Genomic DNA, 26366 nt, shown 5'->3' with positions numbered 1-26366 from the left:
TAACTAGGGACAAAGAAACAACTAGGGACTAGAAACAACGCAGCACACATTTTTGTGATTAACGATTTAACCCATTAAGACGTGAAGCCGATTCTACAAATGTCTTCTAAATTCCAACAGTATTCCAAAAAAACGTATGTTTCTATATCAGTGGTGCTAAAAAAAAATCACGTCAAGGACCCCCAAGATGATATGTATTTGGCCGCGGACCCCCATCTCAAAATATGTTGTTCCAGGGACCCCCAAAAATAAAGATTCGAGTTAAACAGGTTCGCTTTAAAACAATATATATTCAAAGATTTGCACACATTTTCACGATTTTTCAAAAATAGCAGATCTACACGCTCATAGCGGCACTCGGTGCCGCGCTATGAGCTTGTATATCTGCTATTTTTGAATAGCCCAAAGTGTAAAATAATGCTTTTTAGCTCAAATCAAAAAGTGACACAGATGCGTTCCTAGTCTTTTTTGGCATTGAGCTTTGGAACATAATGAATAAAACCTTCATTTCTGGAAAGTGGAAAGTTAACTACCCATATATTTTATGCCCATATATGAGGATCCGACCATAATATGGGGATTTGCGGACTTAGTGATATAGTACTTTGGAGAACCGCCGATCCAACCAACTTCACACCGGGCAACGCACTTCCTTGGGTCCTCGGCAGAACACACGGAAAAGTTTGAAGTCAAAACGGTTCTCGAATTACGCGAAGGACAGATTTCTGTAATGTATAGATAGATTACATTTAAAATGAAGACTGGTCTTTGTCAACACAGTCACAGCTTGCCTGGCTGTGACGATTACAAATTAACGATTAATTGTCACACAAATAACTGCGATTAACGATTTAATTGTGTGTTTGGCATTGAACATTGGAACATACGAATACAGCTTTACATTTTTGTTTGGTTTTTAGGCTTCATAATCAAATATTGCACAGGGCCGATATGAATATACAAATAAATTACCGACATATTTAATCATCACGAAGTGAAGCGTTGTATGCTTGTAGATCTGCTATTACTGCTTTTTTTATATTTAGAAATGTATTTTTCAACATGGAAACGATTTTGACGATTATGCAAAAATATTTCTTAATTCTTAATTCTCAAATAATTGTGATTAGACTATCTAACTATATAAATGGCGACCGACTTCCGCACCCTCGGTGAGGACACCCCACAGCTCTGTTATCGAATAAACAACGCACCGCCAGACCACATGTCGCCAACTGACTCGCCACGGCGGCCGCGCTGAATTTACGCGTCGCGTAGGGGACATCTCATTGCTCACTACACCTTTTCCACCGCGCAACATAATTAATTCTACTCACCAAATGTCGGACAAAACGGAAGGTGAATCACTTTCGTACCGTTTACCGTGCACACCACCGACACCGCACGCCGACGGGTTTCGCCGAAACAACACGAGCGGCCGCCATTGCACTCTGCCCATCTCCTCCACAACACCACACATGCAGCTCCTTTGCTTCAACCCCCCCCCCCCTTCTTACGTACCTCCTTTGTTCCACCCAGGCCGTTACTTTCACTTCACTCATGTCTCGATCACAATATGTCCGTCCTTCACGTGCCATGTTCATCCCAAACACACAAACAAACAGCGACGGCCACAGCACAGCACGTTGCCCAGGCTAATGTGGTAAACAAACCGTTCTAGGTTCATGACACCAAACGACTCGACAGTGATGTCATCATTATGCAACCCGGAAGTACAAATACCAAGGATACGTCAGTGATGTCAGTCGGGTTGCCAGGCATGCCAGGTTCTCTAAAAACAAGCGCCAGAAACAAGCAACCACCTTCATGACAAAAAAAAAACCACCGTAGGGGTCCGCAATGTTCCAGGGGTGTCCCCGCGCGTCCCAACACTCCACAGGGGGTCAGTGGACCAGCAGGGGGGCCGCGGACCCCCTGTGGACCCCCTGAAACATAAAAACATTTATTTCTTCTAATTTTTTCCTTTTTCAAAAAAACTTTTCCACAGTTTTACTCCGGCGATTTGGGTCCCCCAATATACACGCGGCCACGCTGGGCCCCGTGCGCGGCTGGGGTTGAGGGGGGCGTAGCCCCCCGAAACTCTAGTTATGTAATAATTGTGACAGGCCTATGGCTTGCCTGGAGAAGCTAATCTTGTATTCCATCTCCACCACAGTAGATGGTGTCGAGCTAATTCAAACTGTTTTCATGGCATCAGTAATGAGACTGCAGTCTAAATTGATTAGACATATCAGGGGTTATCCATGTGAAACACATCATGATTGGATTGTGTAAAAACAATCAGACAGGAGGACAAACAGAACCCAAATCAAAAGAATTGTCCTCAACATGATGTTCGGGTTTTAAATAGTGCTGCGTACAACTCCTCAGCTATACCTGTCCAAGTCAGGCCACGTCAATTTGCCATCGTCGCCATTCGCCACTGTTGGCTTTCCTCATCAATGTGTAGACCAGGGGTCTTCAACGTTTTCAGGCCAAGGACCCCATGGCTGAGAGCGAGATAAAGCAGGGACCCCCATTATATATTGTATAGAATATTTATGTTTTCATAGATTTCATAGGCAGCTTCATAGACTTGTTTCACAGCACTATCATGTTGGATTCATGATAATGTGTATTTCCAGACATTTAACCATGTACTTAAACAATACTTAGTAAACCTGACCTTTCACTCTGTACTTAGCCTACTCTTCCCCCCCCCCTATACTAAGGGAGGGGGGGCGTTGTGAGCTTGTAGATCTGCTATTTTTGGCTAAAGTTCTCCTCAGAATAGGGATGCTTGGTTGAAGTGGTTACTGTAAAAATCACACAAAGATTTGGCGGACCCCCTGTAGTAACTATGAGGACCCCCTAGGGGTCCCGGACCCCCTGTTGAAGACCTCTGGTGTAGACCAACTCTGCCAATGTTCTGTGAGGAACATGGAGTTGACTGGGGCATTTTGGGCACAGAAAAACCTAAATCTCCCAATGGCTTCAACAGCAGATGGACAATAGAGCCCTAAAATAAGATGTTACAAGGGCATTACCCACCTGGACGTCCACAGGCAATTGAGGCAAAGCCAGATCCCTTCAGTACATGTGGAATTGTACTACCAATACTAATAATAATGAATTGCATTTTTATAGCGCGTTTCCAAGTGCTCAAAGCGCTTTACAATGGTTCATTCATTCATACATACATACATTGGCAGGTGAAGTGGCGAACAGTCAACACCAGCGTCCTCAACTTTTCCCACATTCACACATCAATGGTGGCAAGCTAGCGCCCACCGACTCATTGGAGGCAATGTAGGATTCAGTGTCTTGCCCAAGGACACTACGACATGTGGACAGGAGGAGCCAGGATTCGAACCGCAGACCTGCTCTACCTCCTGAGCCAGAGCCACCCTAATAGGATGTTGCTGTCAAGTAAGCCACTGAGGAATATGAATGGCTTTTGGGCCCAGTCTATGAAGATTCAAAGAAAAATATAAATTCATCCTCCACCACTACTAGATGACAAAAGACTAAAAATAAATGCAATGTACAAAAAGCAATCTAGGGCCAAGAACCACAGTAGCCTAATTCAGACGGAATAAAAGCCTGAGACATTTAAGGCCAGACTGTTGTCATAATGTTGAATGTGCGGGCCGGGTACAGGCCGTTCCGTGACTTTTTATAGCCCTTTCATAATGCTTAAGTTAATATATACTTTGTTCTTTTGAGAATCCTCTTGCTTTTTGCATTAACCCATTAAGACCTGGATCTGTGTCATTTTTAGATTTGAGCTTAAAAGCATTATTTTACACTTTGGGCTATTCAAAAATAGCAGATCTACAAGCTCATAGCGCGGCACCGAGTGCCGCGCTACGAGCTTGTAGATCTGCTATTTTTGAGAAATCGTGAAAATGTGTGCAAATCTTTGAATATATATATATTTTTAAAGCGAACATTTTTAACTCAAATCTTTGCTTCTGGGGGGTCCCTGGAACAAAATATTTTGATGGGGGTCCGCGGCTAAATACATATAATTTTGGGGGTCCTTGACATGAAAAAGATTGAACACCACTGATATAGAAACATACGTTTTTCAGAATACTGTTGAGATTTAGGAGACATGTAGAATCGGCTTCAGGTCTCAATGGGTTAAATAGATCTGAGAAAAGAGCAAAAGGGTGAATAATGAAGTTGTTCACTTCTTTGCCTGAATTTTCAGGCTAGACATTTGCATAATGGAGAAGGGAATTCTGGAGAGCCATTTCTATCATCAAGAAGGGGCAGTATTGTTAAATGTTTTTGTATCTCCTTTGCATTGCCAATTTGCCACGCTGCACTCACAGAGAGGACATGAAAGGCTTCCCGTTAACGATGAGATGGAGTCAGAGCTAAGCCTAAAAAAAAGAACATGATCTGACTAAAATGAATATAATGTGCAGAGTGCATACATGCAATTACATCAAATAATAGCAGTCAAAAACAACACATATTTAGAGGGTGGCTAAGGAATTTGGAAGACTGATGAGAGCGTTAACTATAAACAAACTATAGAAAATTATTGAATAAATAAAAATATGTTTGTTATAGCCGATGTAGAATAAGCATAATCATCACATGCTTGTTAGACTGTTTACTAAAACAAATTAAAACCATAATAAGGATAAGGATAATTCCTTTTAACAGGTCGTTCATGAAAGTCCTTGCGGTCTTGTTTCCAATGAGAACCTGTGAGCAATTAGGGGTTAAGAGTCTTGCTCAGGGACAAATTTCATTTCATCGACACATATGTTGTCCTGGCCTGGAATCAAACCTGGGGCAACCAGGGCCTCTGGCTCCCTAGGCGGGCTCACTAACCATTCAGCTATGACCGCCCCAAATCTGACTAAAATGACTGTGCTGGGTTTGTGCTTTCAGGGGTATGAACAGCATATGGCACCATAACGGGTTTAATGTGAGTTGTTAAAGGGTCTACACCATGAATTTAAAAAATAATAATAATATTTAATATCATATTGTTTATGTCCCTCAAACGTTTTTCAAAAGGTTTGAGCCTAAATCAAGCCTCAGATATACTCATTCCAACTAACTTCTCTCTGGCTTATAAAGCACTTTCTCCCTGACGTGACGTAGGCAGGGGGAACAAATCTGACGGACTGTTTTCAGACCAATTTACATAAAAAACACAGATAGCCTATGAAAGCCTGCATGCTCGAAGTCGGGTATTTGTTGGAACAGAAGAGAGGTGGGGGAGACCAAAAACACACAAAAATGAAGTCTTTGAACACAGGCGTACTTTCGAGGAGGCAATGGCAAAGGGCCAGCTCTCTGCCCGACACACAAGCAGGTGGTCCCCAGCCCATCCACGGGGTCCCCCACCCCACAGGCGCCAAAGCAGCACTACTACTACTACTACTACTACTACTCGTCCAACGTATGGGCCAAATTCGATGCACTGACCTGACCGAAGTAGCTAGCAAATGCTGTTGGCTAGAAAGTCGTCACGAAATGTTTAATATTATAATACTTTGAGACAAGTGGAAAGGGGGAAAGGCACCTTTTTATTCTATGAACTCTAGTGAAGTTTCACCTTCATTTTGTGCAGCTTGGCTTTTAACCCATTGAGACCTGAAGCCGGTTCTACATGTCTCCTAAATCTCAACAGTTTTCTGAAAAACGTATGTTTCTATATCGGTGGTGCTCAAACTTTTTCATGTCAAGGACCCCCAAAATTATATGTATTTGGCCGTGGACCCCCATCAAAATATTTTGTTCCAGGGACCCCCAGAAGCAAAGATTTGAGTTAAAAATGTTCTCTTTAAAAATATATATATTCAAAGATTTGCACACATTTTCACTATTTTTCAAATATAGCAGATCTACAAGCTTGTAGCGCGGCACTCGGTGCCGCGCTATGAGCTTGTATATCTGCTATTTTTGAATAGCCCAAAGTGTAAAATAATGCTTTTTAGCTCAAATCTAAAAATGACACAGTTCCAGGTCTCAATGGGTTCAAATAAACAAAAGGCTAGAGTGCAAGAAAAACACAGGTTGTTTTCTTGACTTTTATCATAGGAAGTGGTATCGCCAGGACGGGAAATGATGAGTATTGAAACCACTTAAAATATTTAGAATCGATATGTCTGCAGTTCTAACAGCAAGTTCTAACTTTTAAAAACTCACTAGAGGCAGTGGTAAGTAAAGTAGGTAAGTAAAAGTATCAATACGGCAATGTAGAAGTACTCCAAGTAAAAGTCCGCAATTCAAAATGTTACTTGGGTAGAAGTACAAAAGTATTGGCATCAAAATATACGTAAAGTATCAAAAGTAAAAGGTAAAATGTTTGAAAATAGCAGATCTACAAGCTCACAACGCGTCACGATGCGACGCATTGTGAGCTTGTAGATCTGCTATTTTCAAATAGACTATGTATAAAATAGGGCTGAAGTGGTTCATGTATGTTTTATAATATTATATCATATAATTATATTGCAAAGTAACTAGTAACTAAAGTTTTCAAATAATTGTAGTGGAGTTAAAGTACAATATTTTCCTCTGAGGTGTAGTAAAAGTAAAAGTACCGAAAATTGGAAATACTCCAGTAAAGTAAAAAATACCTCCGAAATTTTACTTAAGTACAGCACTTGAGTAAATGAACTTTACACCACTGACTAGAGGTGAGAACTAGACAACAGGAAATTAAAGCACGGAGGGGAAGAGCAGCTCCATCATGAACTACTCACCCCAACAACACTGATGGCCATCTGAAACCCTGTGACTTCAAAGAAGACCTTTGGGTGTTGACACTGACAGCACTGTGTTGATTGGTTCGGAGGCGCAGCATTACAGCCTCCTGACTGACCACACTACAGGACCTTAACAGACTAAGGCCTGAGGTTCCGATTCTACAAAAAGTTTTCTGGAAAACTTTTGTTTCTATATCGGTGGTGCACAAACTTTTTCATGTCAAGCACCAGCCAAAATTATATGTAATTGGCCGCCGACCCCCATCTCAAAATATTTTGTTCCTGGGACCCCCCCCCCCTTCCCCCCAGAAGCAAAGCTTTGAGTTAAAAATGTTCGCTTTAAAAAAAAAGATTTGCTACATTTTTCAAGATTTTTCAAATACAGCCAAAGAAATCTAAAATGACACAGATGCGTTCCCGGATTGAAAGGGTTAATTTGACAACAGCTCAGGACTCCATTGAAGCAAGGATTCTGACATCCACTCATAAAACAGAGGTCACAAAGGCATTATCCGTGTATGGTATATGAGAGGTATTGAGGAACATATAAGATCAATAAGATGACAACTCCATAAAACAGAGGTCACACAGGCATTATCCGTGTATGTACTGTATGGTATATGAGAGGTATTGAGCAACATACAGTACAAGATCAATAAGATGACGACTCCATAAACAGAGGTCACAAAGGAATTATCTGTGCATGGCATACGAGAGGTATTGAGCCACAGATAAGATCGATATTAACACATCGGGTGCCAAACACGGTCTGAACCGTGTGTTTACATAGTGGCGGTTCCGCCGCTTCGGTGCCGAACACGGTCTGAACCGTGAGTTTAGTCTTTTTGTTTTTTTCGTTTTTTTCCGCGCGGGCGGGGCTAGAGCAGCTCTGGGAGCACCCATTGTAATCCTGCGAAGGAAGTGCCAGATCGCTCACCGGAAACAATTTTTTTTCCCATCCGCTTCCTGTCTATTTCCTACTTTGAAACGCCTATATCTCCGAATCTGTTTCCTGTGGGGAAAACCGGTCATGCGCGATGCGCGATCCCCCCCCCGTTGTAACTCGCGAGGGGAATGCTATGGTTCCAGCCTGTAGCCAGGCTCATGGCACAACATGAATCGATGCTTTTTTTTGCGTGGATTTGCTTGTAACGCACACGGAAGCTTTAAACAGCAAAGCGCAGTCAATGGGGAGAATGCTGGCACCCACGGTAAGTTGTTATGAAAAAATGCTGGCACCCGATGTGTTAAGATGACAACTCCTCTGATAGGGGATTGTTGTTTTATTGCAGGGGTCTTAAACAGCATGTTTCTATAATCAGTGGTGCTCCAACTTTTCCATGTCAAAGATCCCCAAATGAATATGTATTTGGGCGCGGACCCCACCCCCCCATCTAAAAATATGTTGTTCCAGGGACCAAACAAAATCTTAAAATGACATAGATGCGTTCCCAGTCTTAATGGATTAAAAGGGCCAACAAGCTAGCCATTTTTCTTCATAGAAGACTATTCTCCCTCCTGGCTCCTGCACTGTGGCACAAACTCCCCATTGCTCTCATCAGCGCAAATAAGAGTAGTACAACTTGAATACCAGAACCCACACATCAAATATAGGGGTACGTACAAAACCCTGGGGGACCGCGGTCAACAAAGTATATACTAGGGATTAAGTGGTTATGGAAACTGAAAGAAAAATGCATAACCTCTTTACCCCTATACTGCTACAAGGGTCTAATGAAGGAAAATATCAACTATACATGTTAAATACCAGGGCACTCCTTTAACCACTACACAAGCTCTGGGTACAATTACATTCACCCATTCTTTTTCATTAAAATCCAGACCTATAGAAAGAATAGGCCCCTAAGCTTAAAAAACACAGACAAATAAAGAGACAACATTGAATGACCTCGGTTGATGAAAATAAAATCCCCATTTGATTCACGTAAGACCCTGGATCCACGGGTGGATCAAGATATAATGACCACCAAGTGTTTCTCAACTACACGTAAAGTTAACCCATTGAGACCTGAAGCCGATTCTACATGTCTCCTAAATCTCAACAGTATTCTGAAAAACGTATGTTTCTGTATCAGTGGTGCTCCATCTTTTTCATGTCAAGGACCCCTAAAATGATATGTATTTGGCTGCGGACCCCCATCAAAATATGTTGTTCCAGGGACCCCCCAGAAGCAAAGATTTGAGTTCAAAATGTTCGCTTTAAAAAAATATATATTCAAAAGATTTGCACACATTTTCACGATTTTTCAAAAACAGCAGATCTACAAGCTCGTAGCGCGGCACTCGGTGCCGCGCTACGAGCTTGTATATCTGCTATTTTTGAATAGCCCAAAGTGTAAAATAATGCTTTTTTAGCTCAAATCTAAAAATGACAACGTTCCAGGTCTTAATGGGTTAAGGTAAGTCTCCTGAGGAATAATCGCCAATAAAAATAGCATCCTGTGAAATGGTCTGCTGATCTGTGTCATTAGTTTGCTCTCTGGGCTTCTCATGGTAATGTACAGTCAGGAAAGACGGTTTATTTATGGTTAAACCAGGCTACCCATGTAAATCTGCCGTTTTGAAAAAAAAAGTGCAAATCTGAGTTTTTTATTGTTGTTTTATTTTCCTCCAAAATCGACGAATTTGAGTAAATCCATTGTATAATATTAAATGTATAATATACAAAATTGATTAGTTATATTAACTCATTCACTGCCAGACTTATTTCTGGCTGTGTTTGCCCACTGCCAGCGATTTTTTTAGTCTTTAGTTTTTTATAACTTTAAAAATGTCACCATTTTTTTTTTTCCATTATGATCACAAGTCCAATCGTTTCGAAACACACCGGCGATACGTGCACGCCGCTCAGACAACAAACATTCCGATCGGGGCGGAGTCTCTCTTCTCCAGCCCAGTGTAAAAACACCATGTTTCGCCATGTGAACGCTAAGGCTCACTTACTTTTTCACCTCGCCACAGACCTCGCTAAATCCCTTATGATCGCGTGTTCAACTGCTTGTACACACACAGGGTAGTTGTGTGAGTGGCCCAGAGAAGACATTTTCAATCGGCGACATTCTATTTTGCAGTAGTAGCAGTTTCTAAACAGCGTTTCTAAACGGCGTTTCTAAACAGCGTTTCTAAACGGCGTTTCTAAACAGCGTTCCACGGCGGAGAAACACCAAGGCGAGAAAATGCCGTTTTAGAGGGGGACTTAGAAAGGAAGCAGGCGGAAACGAAAATCTTCGATTTACGTAATTTCCGTATCCGGTGGTGTTACAATGAAATGTGTCACTACGAGAGATGAAGGACGGTGAGATCTTTATTAAATCAAAGTATTTTCAAAATTACGTTTTTTACGTTCTTGGCAGAATTGGTAATTGGAAATAATTACGTTATTTACATTCTTGGCAGAAGGTATGAGTTAAATGTTGCAACCCTACTTCTTGGCTTATCAGATAGCAATTGCCTTCACAAGGCAAATTTGAGTGCCTGGGACGTCAGGGGAAATAAAACGAGAAGGAAAACCTATCCCATCATAGTATCATAGGAGTAGTCTATCCTATCATAGACTGAGGGCCAGCCTGATGAATCAAGCCTCTCCACTTGCTTCTACCATATAATGTAGCCCTACTTCTGCATACACACAAACACACACACACACACACACACACACACACACACACACACACACACACACACACACACACACACACACACACACACACACACACACACACACACACACACACACACACACACACACACACACATGTCGTGTCTTATGTTTGAACACCATGTTTAACTTACTACTTGTTTAGTATTTTAGGTGAGGACCTTGTATAAAGCCCTATATGGGTAATTCTGTGTTGTTTTAATATTGTTACCTTTATACTGTTTTTATTGTGTGAATAAATAAACCATTTATAAACCCTTTAACTCTCTTACTGCCAAGAACGACTTAGGACGAGACATCGTCATAATGCCGTGGCCGCATTGTTTATGGGGGGGCAGAACCCAAGATATCATAATCGGAAGATTTGCTGCTCCATTCACTACTTGGTTAACTTATTACTTAAATATTACTGTATCTCGGCTCCTGTGTACTTTTTCTTTTACTATGTATCTTTGGCCCAGACATTTTCAAAAGGCAGACAAATTAATATCAACGAGGTCGCACTGTCCTCGTTGACATTTGTGAAACCACACAGTGAAAACCTCTGTGTTTAGCAACCATCAGGGGGATCAATCATACTGGAGATAAATATTCTGTGACTACTTTAAAAAGGTAGGGAGGAGGAAAAACCGCTGGCAGTGGGTGCACCGCACGCAGCCAGAAATAAGTCTGGCAGTGAGAGAGTGAACGACACCGTCCCCCCAGTCTAGAACAGTGGTTCTCAAACTTGTTCATGTCAAGGACCCCCAAATTGACACTTATTAGCCCGCGGACCCCCATTTCAAAAGATATGCCAGGGACCCCCATAAGAGAAGATTTTTTACGGCTCTAGCAGTGATTCTCAACCATTTTAATTTCAAGGACCCCCAGTTTGACATGCATTAGGCTACGGACCCCCATTTAAATGGCATTCTATCACTTTATATTGTAAAATCTATGTCAATTTAACTCTGAGAGTGTACAAATGGAACCAAATGGACCCTAACGGGTCCATTTGGTTCCATTTGTACACTCTCAGAGTTACAGACCCCATAAGGTCCATTTGGTGCCTAATCTATCATTTAGCTGGGGACCCCCTGGAACTCCCTCAAGGACCCCTGGGGGTCCCCGGACCCCACTTTGAGAACCAATGGTCTAGAAAACAAAAACAAGCTAACCCCAAGCTGTAACCCTGCATGGAAGAAAACCATTTAAAATAAAGAAAAACGTAATAGTATTGACAAAATGGAAGGCACACAGCAGCACACTTCTGAATAAGTACAAAACAAGTCATTAAGGGTCATTAATGTCAGTCATGTGACAGTAATTAATTATTATTCAGTTATGAGCGCTATGCCACTGAGCTATCACACTGTTAAGCCGTTAAACTTGATACTTTGAAGTAGATATGCAAAAGCAGCCACTCATTTTAAGTATTAAATCATTGGTAAAATATTGGCAAAATGCTTACCTGACAGTTTGAAAGTTCACTATCAATTCATCCAATATCCGGTTGTTCCGTAGATCCTGTTCTGTCATTGGCTGTAGCAGAGGGAAAAGAGGACGGTTCAAAAAGGGAAAAAAGAAAGAAAGAAAAGGCCTCTCAATCAAGAACTGTAATGCGGAATGGAACAAAAGTGAGGAACTGAGTGAAGATAAGGATCTGTTTGTTTGTTTGTTTTCATGCAACATTCATACTTACTGAATTGCACACTGGACACTGCAACTTGTAAGACAGATATTTCCTGATGCACAAAGAACAAACTGGAAAGTAAAGAGCAAACATAAGATTCCCATTACTTTAAATTAGGAGTGTGCAGATACACTAATTTCACCAAACGATACGATATTTGGCTCACAACTTCGATACGATTTCGATACGATGCGCACTTTTTTTTATTATGAAAATATATGGGGGAGAAAAAAAGCAAATGCAAACAAATAATTCTGTTTTTTGCATTATTCAGACATTTTTTTCAGCGGTTTTGAATCCAAATAGGGCAATAGTGTGACACCTGACCCGAAAAAAACAACAACATGTTGTCACCCTTTTCACCTCGGGGCTGTTTGCATGCCTGATTATAATGATTGTAAAAAAAAATATATATATATATTTTTTTTTTTTTTTTTTTTTTTCAAAACGATATTTTTTTTTCCAAAACGATACATATTGTCACGAAAACGTATCGTGATATATCGCGGAACGATATATCGGCACACCCCTACTTTAAATCTTTTAGGCCAGTGGTTTTCAACCTTTTTCACATTAAGGTCCATTATTTGAGCCACGGACCACCATTTGATGAGAATTAGACCCAAGACTGGATAAGATTTTGTCCACAATTCCATGCTGTATTAATGTTGGTACCATAGGAGAGATGACAGGCAAACGTTGATCAAAACAACAATTCTTCTACATTCTCTAATTGTGTAGACTTCTTGTAAATTAAGTTAAGATGTTTAACAATAATTTAACTCTTGAGAGCGTAAAATGAAACCAAATGGACCCGTAAGGGTCCATTTGGTTTCATTTTACGCTCTCAAGAGTTAAAGATCTATAAGGGTCCATTTGGTTACCAACTCTCCATCATTTCCGCTGGGGACCACCTGGAACCCCCTCAAGGACCACTGGTGGTCCCCGGACCACTGGTTGAAAACCACTGCTTTAGGCTAAACTTGGGTGAATTCATTTTTTTTTGGGGGGCTTATGAGTTGTTCATTATGCCTTTAATACGGCCTAAGTGTTTTAATGAGTCCTAGTTCCACCAAAAGGAAAGTGAACATCCCCCCAAAAGGTTGTTTCTTTCTTTCTAAAAGTTTTTTTTTTACATCCTTACGGTCTTTACACACCAGGGACATGATCATTAAACCATACAAAAAAAATCACCAGTGAATATTTTGCATCAAAATAGGTAAAAAAAATTACTCATTTTAAATAACAATTGTCACTGCATAATATTCACGTCCTGCAGGGTTGCATTGCTCATGGGGTTGGCAATTGTCCATTGTGTGACCTGTAGTGTAGGTGTTAAGCGACGTGCGCGTCACGTCATTAAAATACAGTTCAACCACGTTCCAATTCAGCATTGCAACGCTGACGTCCTGTGTGGATGTACACAGATAGTTCAAAATTAAATCGCACAGAAATCGCCCTGGTGTGTAAGGGACTTTAAACTCTCCCAATGGATTAGGCTTTATACTTCAAACGTATAAACAACAACAAAAGTAGTTCTTGGGACAATTTTCAGCTACCAACGTTTTTACTAAGCCTACGCATGAGTCATGACCATCAAGACCTTGCAAAAATCAGGGGATGACCATGGCTGACTACTTGTACTTACAGTTGTGGGAGCACTTTGTCATCATTGTGATGTTGAGGAAATCAAAGCAAATGGGACAGCGGAGGATGGTGTCGATATTCTGTAACGAAACAAAAAAATATATTGCATTAGTCAAACAGCATCGATTTGTTGTATTGCATTGTATTGTATATACGCGCGCGCGCGCACACACACACACACACACACACACACACACACACACACACACACACACACACACACACACACACACACACACACACACACACACACACACACACACACACACACACACACACACACACACACACACACACACACACACACACACACACACACACAAAAAGGGTTGTTCTAGCCATCGACCTTGTTTTGGATCATCCATAATATACCATACTGTAGCTGCAAGCAACTTAAATGCTATAATGCCATCTGCATCTAAGTTGCAATACCAACCCTTGACAGCCCATTCATGAAACCAAAAAGTCCAGTCTGATTGTATTAAACCACTTTAAACTCTCCAATATTGCATATTGCACTTGTACGGAAAGCTTGGGTCATCCTCTTCATCTCTGTCAAGTCTTTGTTTTAAAAAAAAAATCACGTTCAACTTTCAGTCAATGCATTCTGTGCAGCGATCATTTTTCTATGTTTTTCCAGTTTGGAAGCACTCGTTTTCAATAACGCAACGTCCTGCTGCCTCCTGTATTATGTGCAATTTAGATTTAAGATGGTACGCAGGACCGTTGAGTGATTTCCAACGAGCGCTTCCAAACTTGAACACTAATCACTGCATGGAATTTATTGACAGAAAGCAGCTCATAACACGTCCACGGTGGATTTTTATGTAACAAAGACTTAGTTGACACATACAAAGAGGATATAACCCAAGAATTCCGTACAGCTGCAATCTTGGTGAGTTTAACGTTGTTTAACCCATTGAGACCTGAAGCCGATTCTACATGTCTCCTAAATCTCAACAGTTTTCTGAAAAACATATGTTTCTGTATCAGTGGTGCTCAATCTTTTTCATGTCAAGGACCCCCACAATTATATGTATTTGGCCGCGGACCCCCCATCAAAATATGTTGTTCCAGGGACCCCCTAGAAGCAAAGATTTGAGTTAAAAATGTTCGGTTTAGAAATATATATATTCAAAGATTTGCACACATTTTCACGATTTTTCAAAAATAGCAGATCTACAAGCTCGTAGAGCTTGTATATCTGCTATTTTTGAATAGCCCAAAGTGTAAAATAATGCTTTTTAGCTCAAATCTAAAAATGACACAGTTCCAGGTCTTAATGGGTTAATACAATCAGATAGATTTTTTTCATGTTTCATGAATGGGCTGTCAAGGGTTGGTATTGCAACTTAGATGCAGATAGCATAGATCAGTGGTTCTCAAACGTTTTCATGTCGAGGGCCGCTACATTGACACTTATTAGCCCACGGACCCCTATTTGAAAAGATATGCCAGGGACCCCCATAAGAGAAGATTTTTTACAGCTCTAGCAGTCAATTCTCAACCGTTTTAATTCAAGGACCCCCTCAGTTTGACAAGCATTAGCGGGCTAAGAAAGGACCCCCATTTAATAGCATTTCTATCTCTGTGACCCCAATTTATATTGTAAAATCAATGTTCATTCAACTCTGAGAGTGTACAAATGGAACCAAATGGACCCGTTAGGGTCCATTTGGTTCCATTTGTACACTCTCTGAGTTACAGACCAATAAGGGTCCATTTGGTTCCATTTGTACACTCTCTGAGTTACAGACCCATAAGGGTCCATGTGGGTCCATTTGGTTCCATTTGTACACTCTCTGAGTTACAGACCCATAAGGGTCCATTTGGTTCCTAACTATTTATCATTTAGCTGGGGACCCCCTGGATCTCTCTGAAGGACCCCTGGGGGTCCTCGGACCCCACTTTGAGAACCAATGGCATAGATAGAAGATGGCAAATTCTTTGACTTGGCCGAGGAGGACCCAGTAACTAAAAAGAAGTGCAGTAGAACGCTATAAATCCTCCTCATTCATCTTTCCTGTAATCCATTCATCCCCCATCCAGTAATCCATCCGTTTTTTTTTTGTTCTCCTCAGTGGCTTGCTTTAGTCTCAGCCGGTCTCCATCCCTTGCTGTGTTTTTCCAAGTGCCTCGCCATTCTCTCTACTGAGAGCTGGAAGGCTCAGCTTCCCCCTGTCCCCCTTCCACCTGTTGACCATTATATAGCCCAGTGGTTCTCAAACATTTTTGGCTCAGGGCACCCCTGTAAATAACGTTTTCATCCACGGCACCCCTGAATTACATTGTTACTTTACAGCACCTTACATTTATGTCTTAAGGTACGTAAATATGCAAGCATTTCTCCCTAAAATACAGCATGTCATGGGGAAAACTTTTTCCATTATGACAGATTGAAAATAACTTGATGTTTAACCACTTGAACCCCAGTATCACTATTCCGGGGAAAACATTCGCCAAAAATAGCCGATCTACTAGCTCTGAGCTTGTAGATCTGCTATTACAGTTAGTACATTGTAATTAGTACATTAGTAACATAGTACAATGTAATTAATAAGTATAGAGGGCCTAAGTGGTTAAACTGAAGTGATATTGATAAATTCCAAATGTTATCAAAGTATCCTGCGGCGCCCCTGGACTTGTATCACGGCACCCTAGGGTGCCACGGCACCCACTTTGAGATACCCTGATATAGCCTACAGTGTATGTAGCAGGGCTCGCTAGGAGGGAGCAAGACGACAGCATGGTTTCCTATTCAAAACTCTCTTTATTCCCTGGCACATCCAGATAACAAACTCAGCTGCTGGCCATGCCATGCATTAAGGTATAATCTCCAAATAGTTATCACGACGTGAAAAAAAGATTGTACAAGCCAGAGCAGAAGTACCACGCTGTCATGAGTCATCATGACATGATGAGTCATGCTCTCTACCAAGTGTGTGTGTGTGTGGGGAATCCTGGGGGATGGCTGATTTAATCCTGATCTACGTTGGACATCTATTAGATCTATCTATGCACATCACACCCTGACCAGCCAGCCCAGAGTCCAATTAAGTTTGACTCAGAGGTCAGGTCAAGGCGTGCCTGACAAGGGGGTGCCTGCTTAAATCAGCCACCAACCCAAACCATTGGTGGTCACACATTCAAATTAGATATTCACCACACGTTCACTTCCAGTCTATGTGAGCGAAGGGGCAGAGCTTCTACTGGCAATTCAACAGAGCATAAGAAAACAGTGAAGACAGCCTGGGCCGTACTAGCGTGACGGTTCAGGCACCCTAGGCTGCCAATGTCAGCCTGACAGCGCGTCGCGGGGTCGACTCCCGTTACCGACGACCTTTGCTGCGTGTTCCACCCCCCCCACCCCCCCATCTCTCTCTCCATTTCCTGTCAGCCCACTTTCGCTGTTCCTCTCTAAATAAAAGGCATAAAAAGGCACAAAAAAAAACATCTTTAAACTAGAAAATGTGCTCATCGGAGCACAGGTCTCCGCCAGTACTGTTCCTGATTAATCCTGTCTTCCTGTCTTCCTGTCTGACCAATGTTAGCTTGATCCTGTTAGCTTGACCAATGTTACCTCACTTCCAAAAACATAAATGTTCTTTGGAAGTGACACACCTATTTATAGGATTTTATTTCGTCATGCGTCTCGCTAGCCAATCAAAAGCATTGGTGACAACATATTGTCACGTGTCACATGAATCTTGACCAATGTTAGCTTGGCTAGAGGGGGGGGGACACACAGCGTGACGGGAACGAAAACATACTCTCCACCATGTCTTAGGCCTGGCAGAGACAAAAACGAAAATGTGAAGAATACATAAGACAAGTGTACCTGTGTAACCCATTCAGACCTGAGGTTTCCGATTCTACAAATGTCTTCTATATCCTAACAGTTTTCTGAAAAACGTATGTTGCTATATCAGTGATGCTCGAACGTTTTCATGTCAAGGAGCACCCAAAATGATGTATTTGGCCATCTCAAAATATGTTGTTTCAGGGACCCCCAGAAGCAAAGATTTGAGTTAAAAATGTTGGCTAAATATATTGACAATTTCGTCAACAAATAAAAACTTCACTAAAATGTTATGGAGGGATTAAAAAAAAAATTGCAAAAATGTTCAAGATTTTTCAAAAATAGCAGATCTACAAGCTCGGTACTTGGTGCATACAGTAATCCAGTCGCTGCTAATGCGCACAGAATTAGTTTCCCATTCAGTGATGCAGCAGCAGAGGGGTCAAGCTTCACTCCCACAGAAGAGGATCAGCTCATTGACGTGTCCACAGACTCTGTCAAGAGGCACACCTATGAAACACAGACCCTTGCAAATTCTGGATGAGTTGTAACTAGGCAGAATTCCCAGAGCTTACAGCAAAAGCAATGAAGTGTCCGTTACCTTTTGCAACAACCCACCTCAGTGAGAGTGTTTTTTCCACACATCCTTATTCACAACCTCCTGATTATAACTGTGTGTGTTGTTTTAGCATTCATTTTCATTTCACTACTGCAGATTAATATATTCAGCCGACATTAAAAGACGTAGGCATATCGTCATAGCAATCTGTCTCACAAGCCTTTCAGAAAATAACATGTCCAATACGTCGTCTACAGAGAGAATTGTGTGTGCACATCCCACGTCTGCATTTAGGCCAGGTGCTGGACATCAAGGGAAGAATCAAGGATAAGAAGAAAGTCCACACACGGTTCTCAAGCTCCAAAAAAAAACAACTTTGTATTTATGCAATGTTTCGACCTTCTAGGTCTTTATCAAGCGAATATAAAGGTCGAAACGTTGCTTAAATCAAAAGTTAGTTTTTTGGGAGGTTGAGAACAGTGTGCGGACTTTCTTCTTCTTATCCTCAATACATCGTCTACCCATCTAGTATTTTTGCCTAAGTTATTACACTATATTTTGCTATAGCTGACAAAAAGCAATATTGGCCTAAAATGTAATTCTTTCCAGTGGCGCCTGGAAGGGTTTTGAAATGTGTCCAAGAAAGGAATGGAATGTTTACATCACTAGGAAGGTGAAGTGAAATCAGTTTGTCTAATTACGTATGTTGACATGCCAAGATCTACATTTCTTTACTCTATCCCATTTTACAAATGATAAAATAAACAAAGACAATGTTTAATAGAGCTCAAATAAACGCGTTAGACCCTGTTGTCACCATTAATGCAAAGCTCCTATAAACATTTAGTACTGTGGTGAAAGAAATGCGGTTTACCGTGTTGGCAGCTTGTCATGCATTGAGCAGACAACAGAGCATTTGGTGGTGGTGTGTGTGTGTGTGTGTGTGGGGGGGGGGGGGGGGGGGTATACTGCTATTGATTTGAGTTTTTGGAGTTTTTTTCAACCCTTTTCATATCAAGGTCCATTATTTATTCGGAATTTGCACAACGGACCACCATTTGATGAGATTTAGCCACTTTTAGATTTAGATTTTTTTTTTTAGATTTTTAGATTTAGACCCAAGACTTCGAATATTTTGTTATCGTTGGATAAGATTTTGTCAAAATAACAATCCTTCTCCATTCTCTGATTGTGTAGACTTCTTGTAAATTAAGTAATGCAGATGTTTAACAATAAAAAAAATTTAACAATAATCTAACTCTTGGGAGTGTCATTTTACTCTCTCAAGAGTTAAGAACTATAAGGGTCCATTTGGTTTCATTTTACTCTCTCAAGAGTTAAGAACTATAAGGGTCCATTTGGTTACCAACTCTCCATCATTTAGCCGGGGACCACCTGGAGACTCCTCAAGGACCACTGGTGGTCCCCGGACCACTGGTTGAGAACCACTGAGCTACTTGACATACTCCTCAAAGCATTTCATCACTATGGGGGTGTGAAGGCTACGGGGATGCCAGTCAATTAAAGACAAGCTTTCAGAGCATATCCGCAGTTGACAGTTGTAATGGGGACATAAATAATTAAAGCTGCACTACGTTAACTTTCCTGTTCTACCCTGGGTCTGAACCCAGGTCTGACGTTTTAACAACTGACTGAGCTAACAGAGCCCTGCCTGCTTCCTCTGGGGAGAAATTTGTGTCAAACCATTAACAGGATCGTTCGTGTCAAAGGTTGTGTGTGTCCAACCTAGACACACGGGATCTACACGTCTCAGTAGAAGAGCAGGGAGACCAGGTTGTCAACCATCAGCAGGCTATCAAGGGCATGTGTCACCCCATTAGCTTAAGGCTTAATGGGGTGACACATGTCCTTGATTGAGAGTTGTGTGGATGTGGCCAGCAACCGGAAGCCAGTGAAAGGAGCGCAGGAGGGAGAAGAGATGTGAACATGTAGGGAGAACGAGGACCTAAAATGCTACCCTCCTTGCATTCAACCAGGCCAGGGTAACAAAATCTGGCCCAGCAAATTATTTTGATAATTTGTGGACATTTTAGAACATCAAACTGACAGTCTAAGGATATAGGCTATGATGTTCAATGGAGAATCTACTACTAGAATGCTTACAGGTTTTTTAGCTGTGCCAACCGTATGAGCACGGCAAAGAAGCAACACATACAAACACACACACACACACACACAGACTTGGAGATCGGCTATTCCATCTCTCCTCTCATTGCCCACACGTACCACTGGTTATCAAAGAGGGGTCCAGGGACCCCCAGGGGTCCCCCCTCTGTCTTCCTATTGGCTGGGCTTTAACCAGCCATAACTCCAGTTCGCAGCATGCTACGGAGTACACATTTTGTACATGGACTAAACCACCAATAGGGACGAACTGTAATTACTTAAGCCCCGCCCCCTCTGTCTTCCCATTGGCTGGGCTTTAAACAGACATTATTCGAGTTAAATAAACTCATCAAAGGCACCGCTTCCTTCACACAGGGTGTGATTTTTTTTTATCCATTTTGAGCAAGTGACAGCCCGGCACAGACAACCATGAATCAAGCAGTGGGGTGAACTATGTCACTGTACCCCTTGTAGATCAGTCAATAGGTACACTGTGACCAAAATTCAGAGTGTTCTTTGTGTTCTTTGCTCTGACCAAAGGTCGGAGCAAATCTTTCAATTATCATTTTTTTAAGCGAACATTTGGAACTCAAATCTTTGCTTCTGGGGGATTCTACAAATGTCTTCTCAAGCCTAAACAATTTTCTGAAAACCCCATGTTGCTATATTATATATCAGTGATGCTCAACCTTTCTCATGTCAAGGACCCAAGATTATATGCATTTGGCCGCCGCCCCCCATCATCTCAAGATATGTTGTTCCAGGGACCCCCAGAAGCAAAGATTTGAGTTAAAAATGTTCGCTCTGAAAAGATATATAGATGCAAAGATTTGCACACATTTTCACGATTTTTCAAAAAATAGCAGATCTACAAGCTCCGAGTGCCGCGCTATGAGCTTGTATATCTGCTATTTTTTAACAGCCAAAGTGACACAGATGCTTTCACGGATTGAATGATTTAATGCTAAAACCCAGAAAGAAATTCTAGACAATTTTGTGTTTCCAATAGTGTGTTTGTGGAACAACGCCATTTCATGTGTCAGAATGACATTTGCAAATTTGCAGCAGCAATATTCCATCTAGAGAAAACAGTCATCAGAATAGAGGAGAATGTTATCGTAGCAAAGGGCGGGGGGGGGGGGGGGGGGGGCTCCATATCAATGCCTGTGATTTGCTACCATTTAGCCACAAGACCATTAATGAGGTCAGACACAGACACTCATGTTGGCCGATTAGACCTGGCTCACATTTGCCGTTCCAATTTATGCCAAAAGGTATTTGATAGGGTTAGGGTCAGGGCTCTGTGCAAGCAATTAAAGTTCTCCCCCACAGCCTTCCACAAACTGATCCACAAAAATTGGAAACACACAATTGTCTAGAGAAGAGAATGTCCTTGTGGGTGACTGGCTATAGTATACTATAGCATTAAGATTTCCATTTCCTGGGACAAAGGGCACTCATTAGAAACATTAATTAGAAAGGATGTCGCTGACTTTTGGTCATATATGGTGTATATGGACACACTGGACAGATAAGAGAAAAGGGCTTTGCATTGATCATGAAACAGAGTAGTAGTAGGATGAACACGGTTCTCTTTCCATTCTTCTTTGAATGCCTTGTTTTTACTGTCAACTTTTCACATTTTTCTCGTTAGCTAGCATGCATAAATGTTTAGCTAAATTCACACTTAAGTCCACAACATAAAAGCACACCCTCAGCATGGAAACAATCTTCAATCATCTTCAACGATCCAACAAAAATAATAATAATGGTACGTTGTCAGTGGTGGAAAAAGTACTCAAATGATTTACTTAAAGGTAGGGTAAGTGATATTTTTTGGTTAAAACAAAAAGTATTTTGTTAAAAGGTTAAAATACTATATTCTGATAGTAATCATTGCTATAGAGTGTTTGTTCAGTAACAGGAGTCTCCCTGTCTCTCCAGCTCTTTAATAAACAGAAAATACATTTTTCGGTAGGTGTCAAAATCTCAGCCAATCAGGAGAAAGTACCCATTTTTAAGCTTAATTTGTATAGTGTTCCAGTTCCAAATTTTGTCTTCTCATTTCTTAGTGTCATCACTTCCAATTTAACTTGTTTAATCTGCATCCTGATTGAGTTCTCTGTCCTGGTTGGATAAGATTGGAAATGAAACTGAAACTGAAACGAAAATGCATTTTCTGTTTAATAAAGAGGTGGAGAGACAAGGAGACTGCTAATACTGAACAAACACTCTATAGTAATGAGTACTATGAGAATATAGAGCTATTTAACAATTATTTTAAGCAACGCAAATCACTTACCCTACCTTTAAGTAAAAGTACCAATACTGCAATATAGAAATACTCCAGAAAAAAGTCCAGAATTAAACATTTACTTGAGTAAAAGCACAAAAGCATTGGCATCAAAATGTACTTAAAGTACTAAAAGTAAAAGTCCCAAAATGTTTGAAAATAGCAGATTTTACAAATAGCAGATTACCATAACTATCCTCTCTCTTTTTGAAAATAGCCTATGTATAAAATAGGGCTGAAGTGCTTAATGTATGTTTGATAATATCATAATTTATATCTGAAAAGTAACTAAAGTTTTCAAACAATTGTAGTGGAGTAAAAGTGCAATATTTGCCTCTGAGATGTAAAATAATTGGAAATACTCAAGTAAAGTACAAATACCTGAAAATCGTATTTAAGTAAATGTGCTTAGTTACTTTCCACCACTGTACGTTGTCCATCAATCAATGTTGACTTTCCACGTTATGCATCAATCAATGTGTGACTTTCCACGTTGTCTGTGCAATCAATCAATGTGACTTTCCTGTTATATATATCCTGGATTAGAAAGCCGGTCTCCTGTGCAAAAAAATGCTGATTCTTTTTACCAGTGAGCCAATTCCCATTCCAACCTGTACAAGTCCCAAGACCAGTGTTGCCAGATTATGTGAGAGAAACAAGCAACCAGGTCTAGGAAAACAAGCCCAAAAGAAGCGACTATGGGCCACATGTGCACTTTAACATAATACATCAGCTATTTGAAAATAGCAGATCTACAAGCTCACAACGTGTCGCGCTGCGACGCGTTGTGAGCTTGTAGATCTGCTATTTTCAAATAAAATCTTGCGGGGAAATTATAATGAGCAGATCTGGCAACCCTGCCCAAGACCCAGAAGCGAGCAGGACAGATATCATGTGACCCTCGACGTTCTGAACATCAACTCGACTACCATCTAGCAAGAAACATTGGTCTACCAAGTCTAAAATACACACACACACACACACACACACACACACACACACACGCACGCAGTACCAAACCTGCTCATCTTCAGTAGTTGGAAGCAGTGGTGGAAAGTAACTAAGTACATTTACTTAAGTACTGTACTTAAGTGTTGTGTAAATATTTGTGTTTGTTTTTTACACAGTATCTTTCCTATAATATGTTGGATTCATTTTATTGTGCATTTTCAGACATTTAACCACTTAAGCCCTCAAAACTTGGTCAAACTTGACCTTTGGCTCTGTACTTGGTCTACTCGTTTTTTTCCCTCAACACCAAACAACACCAAACCCCGAAAATAGCCGATCTACAAGCTCACAAAATAGGGATGCTGGTATTGTTTGTGGTTAATGTAAAAAGCAAAACAAAAAGTTCCTAACAAAAAAAATTACACCCCCCCCCCCCCCTGTTGTAACTCTGAGGACCCCCTACGGGTCCTGGACCCCCTGTTGAAGACCCCTGTGGAGCTAAACAATGTAAACTTTGCATTGAAAGTGACATCATTGAGTGAATGATATTTCATGACAGCTGTCAAACTAAAATAATCCTCATTTGTTCTTTAACCATTTGAACCCACGCATCCATATTCTAGAGGGAACATTATCCAACAATGTAGCCTAGAGGTCTTCAACAGGGGGTGTGGGTCCGGGACCCCTAGGGGGTCCTCAGAGTTAGAACAGAGGGTCCTCCAAATCTTAGTGTGATAGGATTCTGAAGGGAGTGAGGGGAACATTAGCCAAAAATAGCCGATATACAAGCACACAACGCCTTGCAGCACGAGGCGTACGTGTGCTTGTAGATCTGCTGTTGTCGATGTAACGCCCGGGATTCGAACCCGGGTCTCCCACATGGAAAGCCAACATCTTAACCGCTAAACCAAAGGGATATCCCTATCGTTTGGGGGAGATATTAGACTTTCAGGCCATCAGGCTGAGGTTGTGAACCACTCTGTTACATTGACAAAGAGGTTTGGTGTATGGAGGGAAGAAAGAGCAGACCAAGTACAGAGCCAATGGTCAAGTTTAGTATTGAGGCTTAGTGGTTAAAAGTCTGAAAATACACATTGGATTAATAGTGAAGCTACTGTGTAAAAAAATAAACAAAATACATTAATTTATACAACATTGATGACAGTGCTGTCAATCAAGTCTATGAAACTGTCTATTAAATCTATCTGCAACACCATTTGATATAATATGTAGTGGGGGTCCCTGCTTCATCTCTCTTTCAGCTAAGGGGTCCTTGGGCTCACATCGGCTTAGCCATGGTTCACATGACAAGCGTCATGGCGCTACTTGTTCCTGGTTTTTGATACGTCTACATTTACAACCCGTACATCTACGTAAACGTTCAAATTTCAAATATAAAGTGCTTACCCCACGGCCAAGGATGTAACAAGTTGAAACGCCCGGGTCTAAGTACCCGTTTCTTCTGTATTGTTCAATAAAAGGCATTTGAATCCGATCGGTGGCCATTTTCTTAGAACGTTCTCCATATGCTTTCAACCACGCGGATTCAAATGGGTTTTATTGAACAATACAAAAGAAACGGGCACTTAGACCCAGGCGTTTTAACTTGTTACGTCCGTGGTCGTGGGGTAAGCACTTTATATTTGAAATTTGAACGTTTATGTAGATGTACGGGTTGTAAATGGAGAAATGTCAAAAACCAGGAGCAAGTAGCGCCATGACAGAGTCATGTTCCAGGGCTACTTATGTCCCATTGCTGACTAACAACCAGATAGCTCAAGAACTCTAACAATATGGTTATACAGCTAAACAATGTCTATTGTCCCAGTTTACCAACATTGTGGAATTTGAGGTTAATTTACAGCTAATCGTAACACGCACTTTAACGTGCACAAAACAGCTCACTAACATACATAGATCCTGTTGAAATAACGTTAGCAACTTAGCCAGTGTTGCCATATCATGCGAGTCATTGCGAGATAAATAGACCAATTATTTGTTTACTAACATTGAGCCTGGACGCACAGGTGATTGTTTCACGCAATCAATTCCCAACCTGTTTCGGGGTGCACTGGTTTCAGCACACCCCAACCCCCTCTTGTGTGTGTTGGCTAGTGAGACGCGTCCTAACGAGACCTGATATAATGGGTTTCGTTGCGCGCATACTGGCTGCACGCAGCCAGTATGACGTCGTCTGTTAAGGGGTCTATAAGCAACCAGGTAGGAAAACAAGTCCAAAAGAAGCGACTAAATAGGCCACATGAGCACTTTAACGCTAAATATGCATCGGCTATTTGAAAATAGCAAATCTACAAGCTCACAACGCGTCGCGACACGTTATATAACTTACTTTGAGACATGATGGGGAATCCGCTTCTTTTCGCGAAGCCATGATGCCTAAAGGGTTAAAGCTTGATGCCAATAATAAGATACTTGAGGTGGCAAAGCGCTGCAAACGTTACACTGTTCTGGTTCTTAGCAATCAGAGGATTTATTATGGACAGTCTATCAACAATAACAACAACCAAAATCCCGCGCCAGCTGACTTCCGTTTCCTTTATAGACCCTGTGACATCCGGTGTCTTCAAAAAGGGGTTCGAGACCCCTAGGGGGGTCCTCAGAGTTACTATACAGTTCTATGCAAAAGTGCTTTGTGTCAAAGGAACTTTGTTTTTTTTTAACATTAAAGGACCCCTTCACCAATTTTCAACCTATTTTCATATAGTAGGCAATACATATGGCAATAATCTGTTGCCATGCCAAATGTATTTTGGCGTATGAGTATCTCATAAATATGTATTTTTGTATATTGTTGTATATGTATGTATTTAATATGAAGAAGAAAAATGTTACCATTTTTTTTTTAATATCAAAATAGTATGTTCACTTCTGCATTTAG

The 26366-nt window shown here is 41.1% G+C and overlaps 1 protein-coding gene across 1 annotated transcript in view; it reads right to left on the bottom strand.

Annotated features, from left to right (window-relative positions):
• rad18 (RAD18 E3 ubiquitin protein ligase) overlaps positions 1 to 25981 on the bottom strand; it is a gene marked incomplete at its 3' end in the record, with an annotated part of 93597 nt that extends 67616 nt beyond the window's left edge. The window contains exons 1-4 of the mRNA XM_084063446.1: positions 25818 to 25981; positions 13740 to 13818; positions 12101 to 12162; positions 11870 to 11940 (exon numbers count right to left, since the gene is read on the bottom strand). Of these exons, the coding sequence (XP_083919572.1) occupies positions 11870 to 11940; positions 12101 to 12162; positions 13740 to 13818; positions 25818 to 25859 (254 nt within the window). The 5' untranslated portion in view covers positions 25860 to 25981. The remainder of the gene's footprint in view (positions 1 to 11869; positions 11941 to 12100; positions 12163 to 13739; positions 13819 to 25817) is intronic.
• Positions 25982 to 26366: the final 385 nt, after the last annotated feature.

Source organism: Gymnoscopelus microlampas (assembly GCF_963454915.1).
Source record: "Gymnoscopelus microlampas genome assembly, chromosome: 7".
NCBI classification, from domain to species: domain Eukaryota; kingdom Metazoa; phylum Chordata; class Actinopteri; order Myctophiformes; family Myctophidae; genus Gymnoscopelus; species Gymnoscopelus microlampas.
The sequence above is the reverse complement of the archived record's forward strand: the minus strand, read 5'-3'. Positions and strand labels throughout refer to the sequence as shown.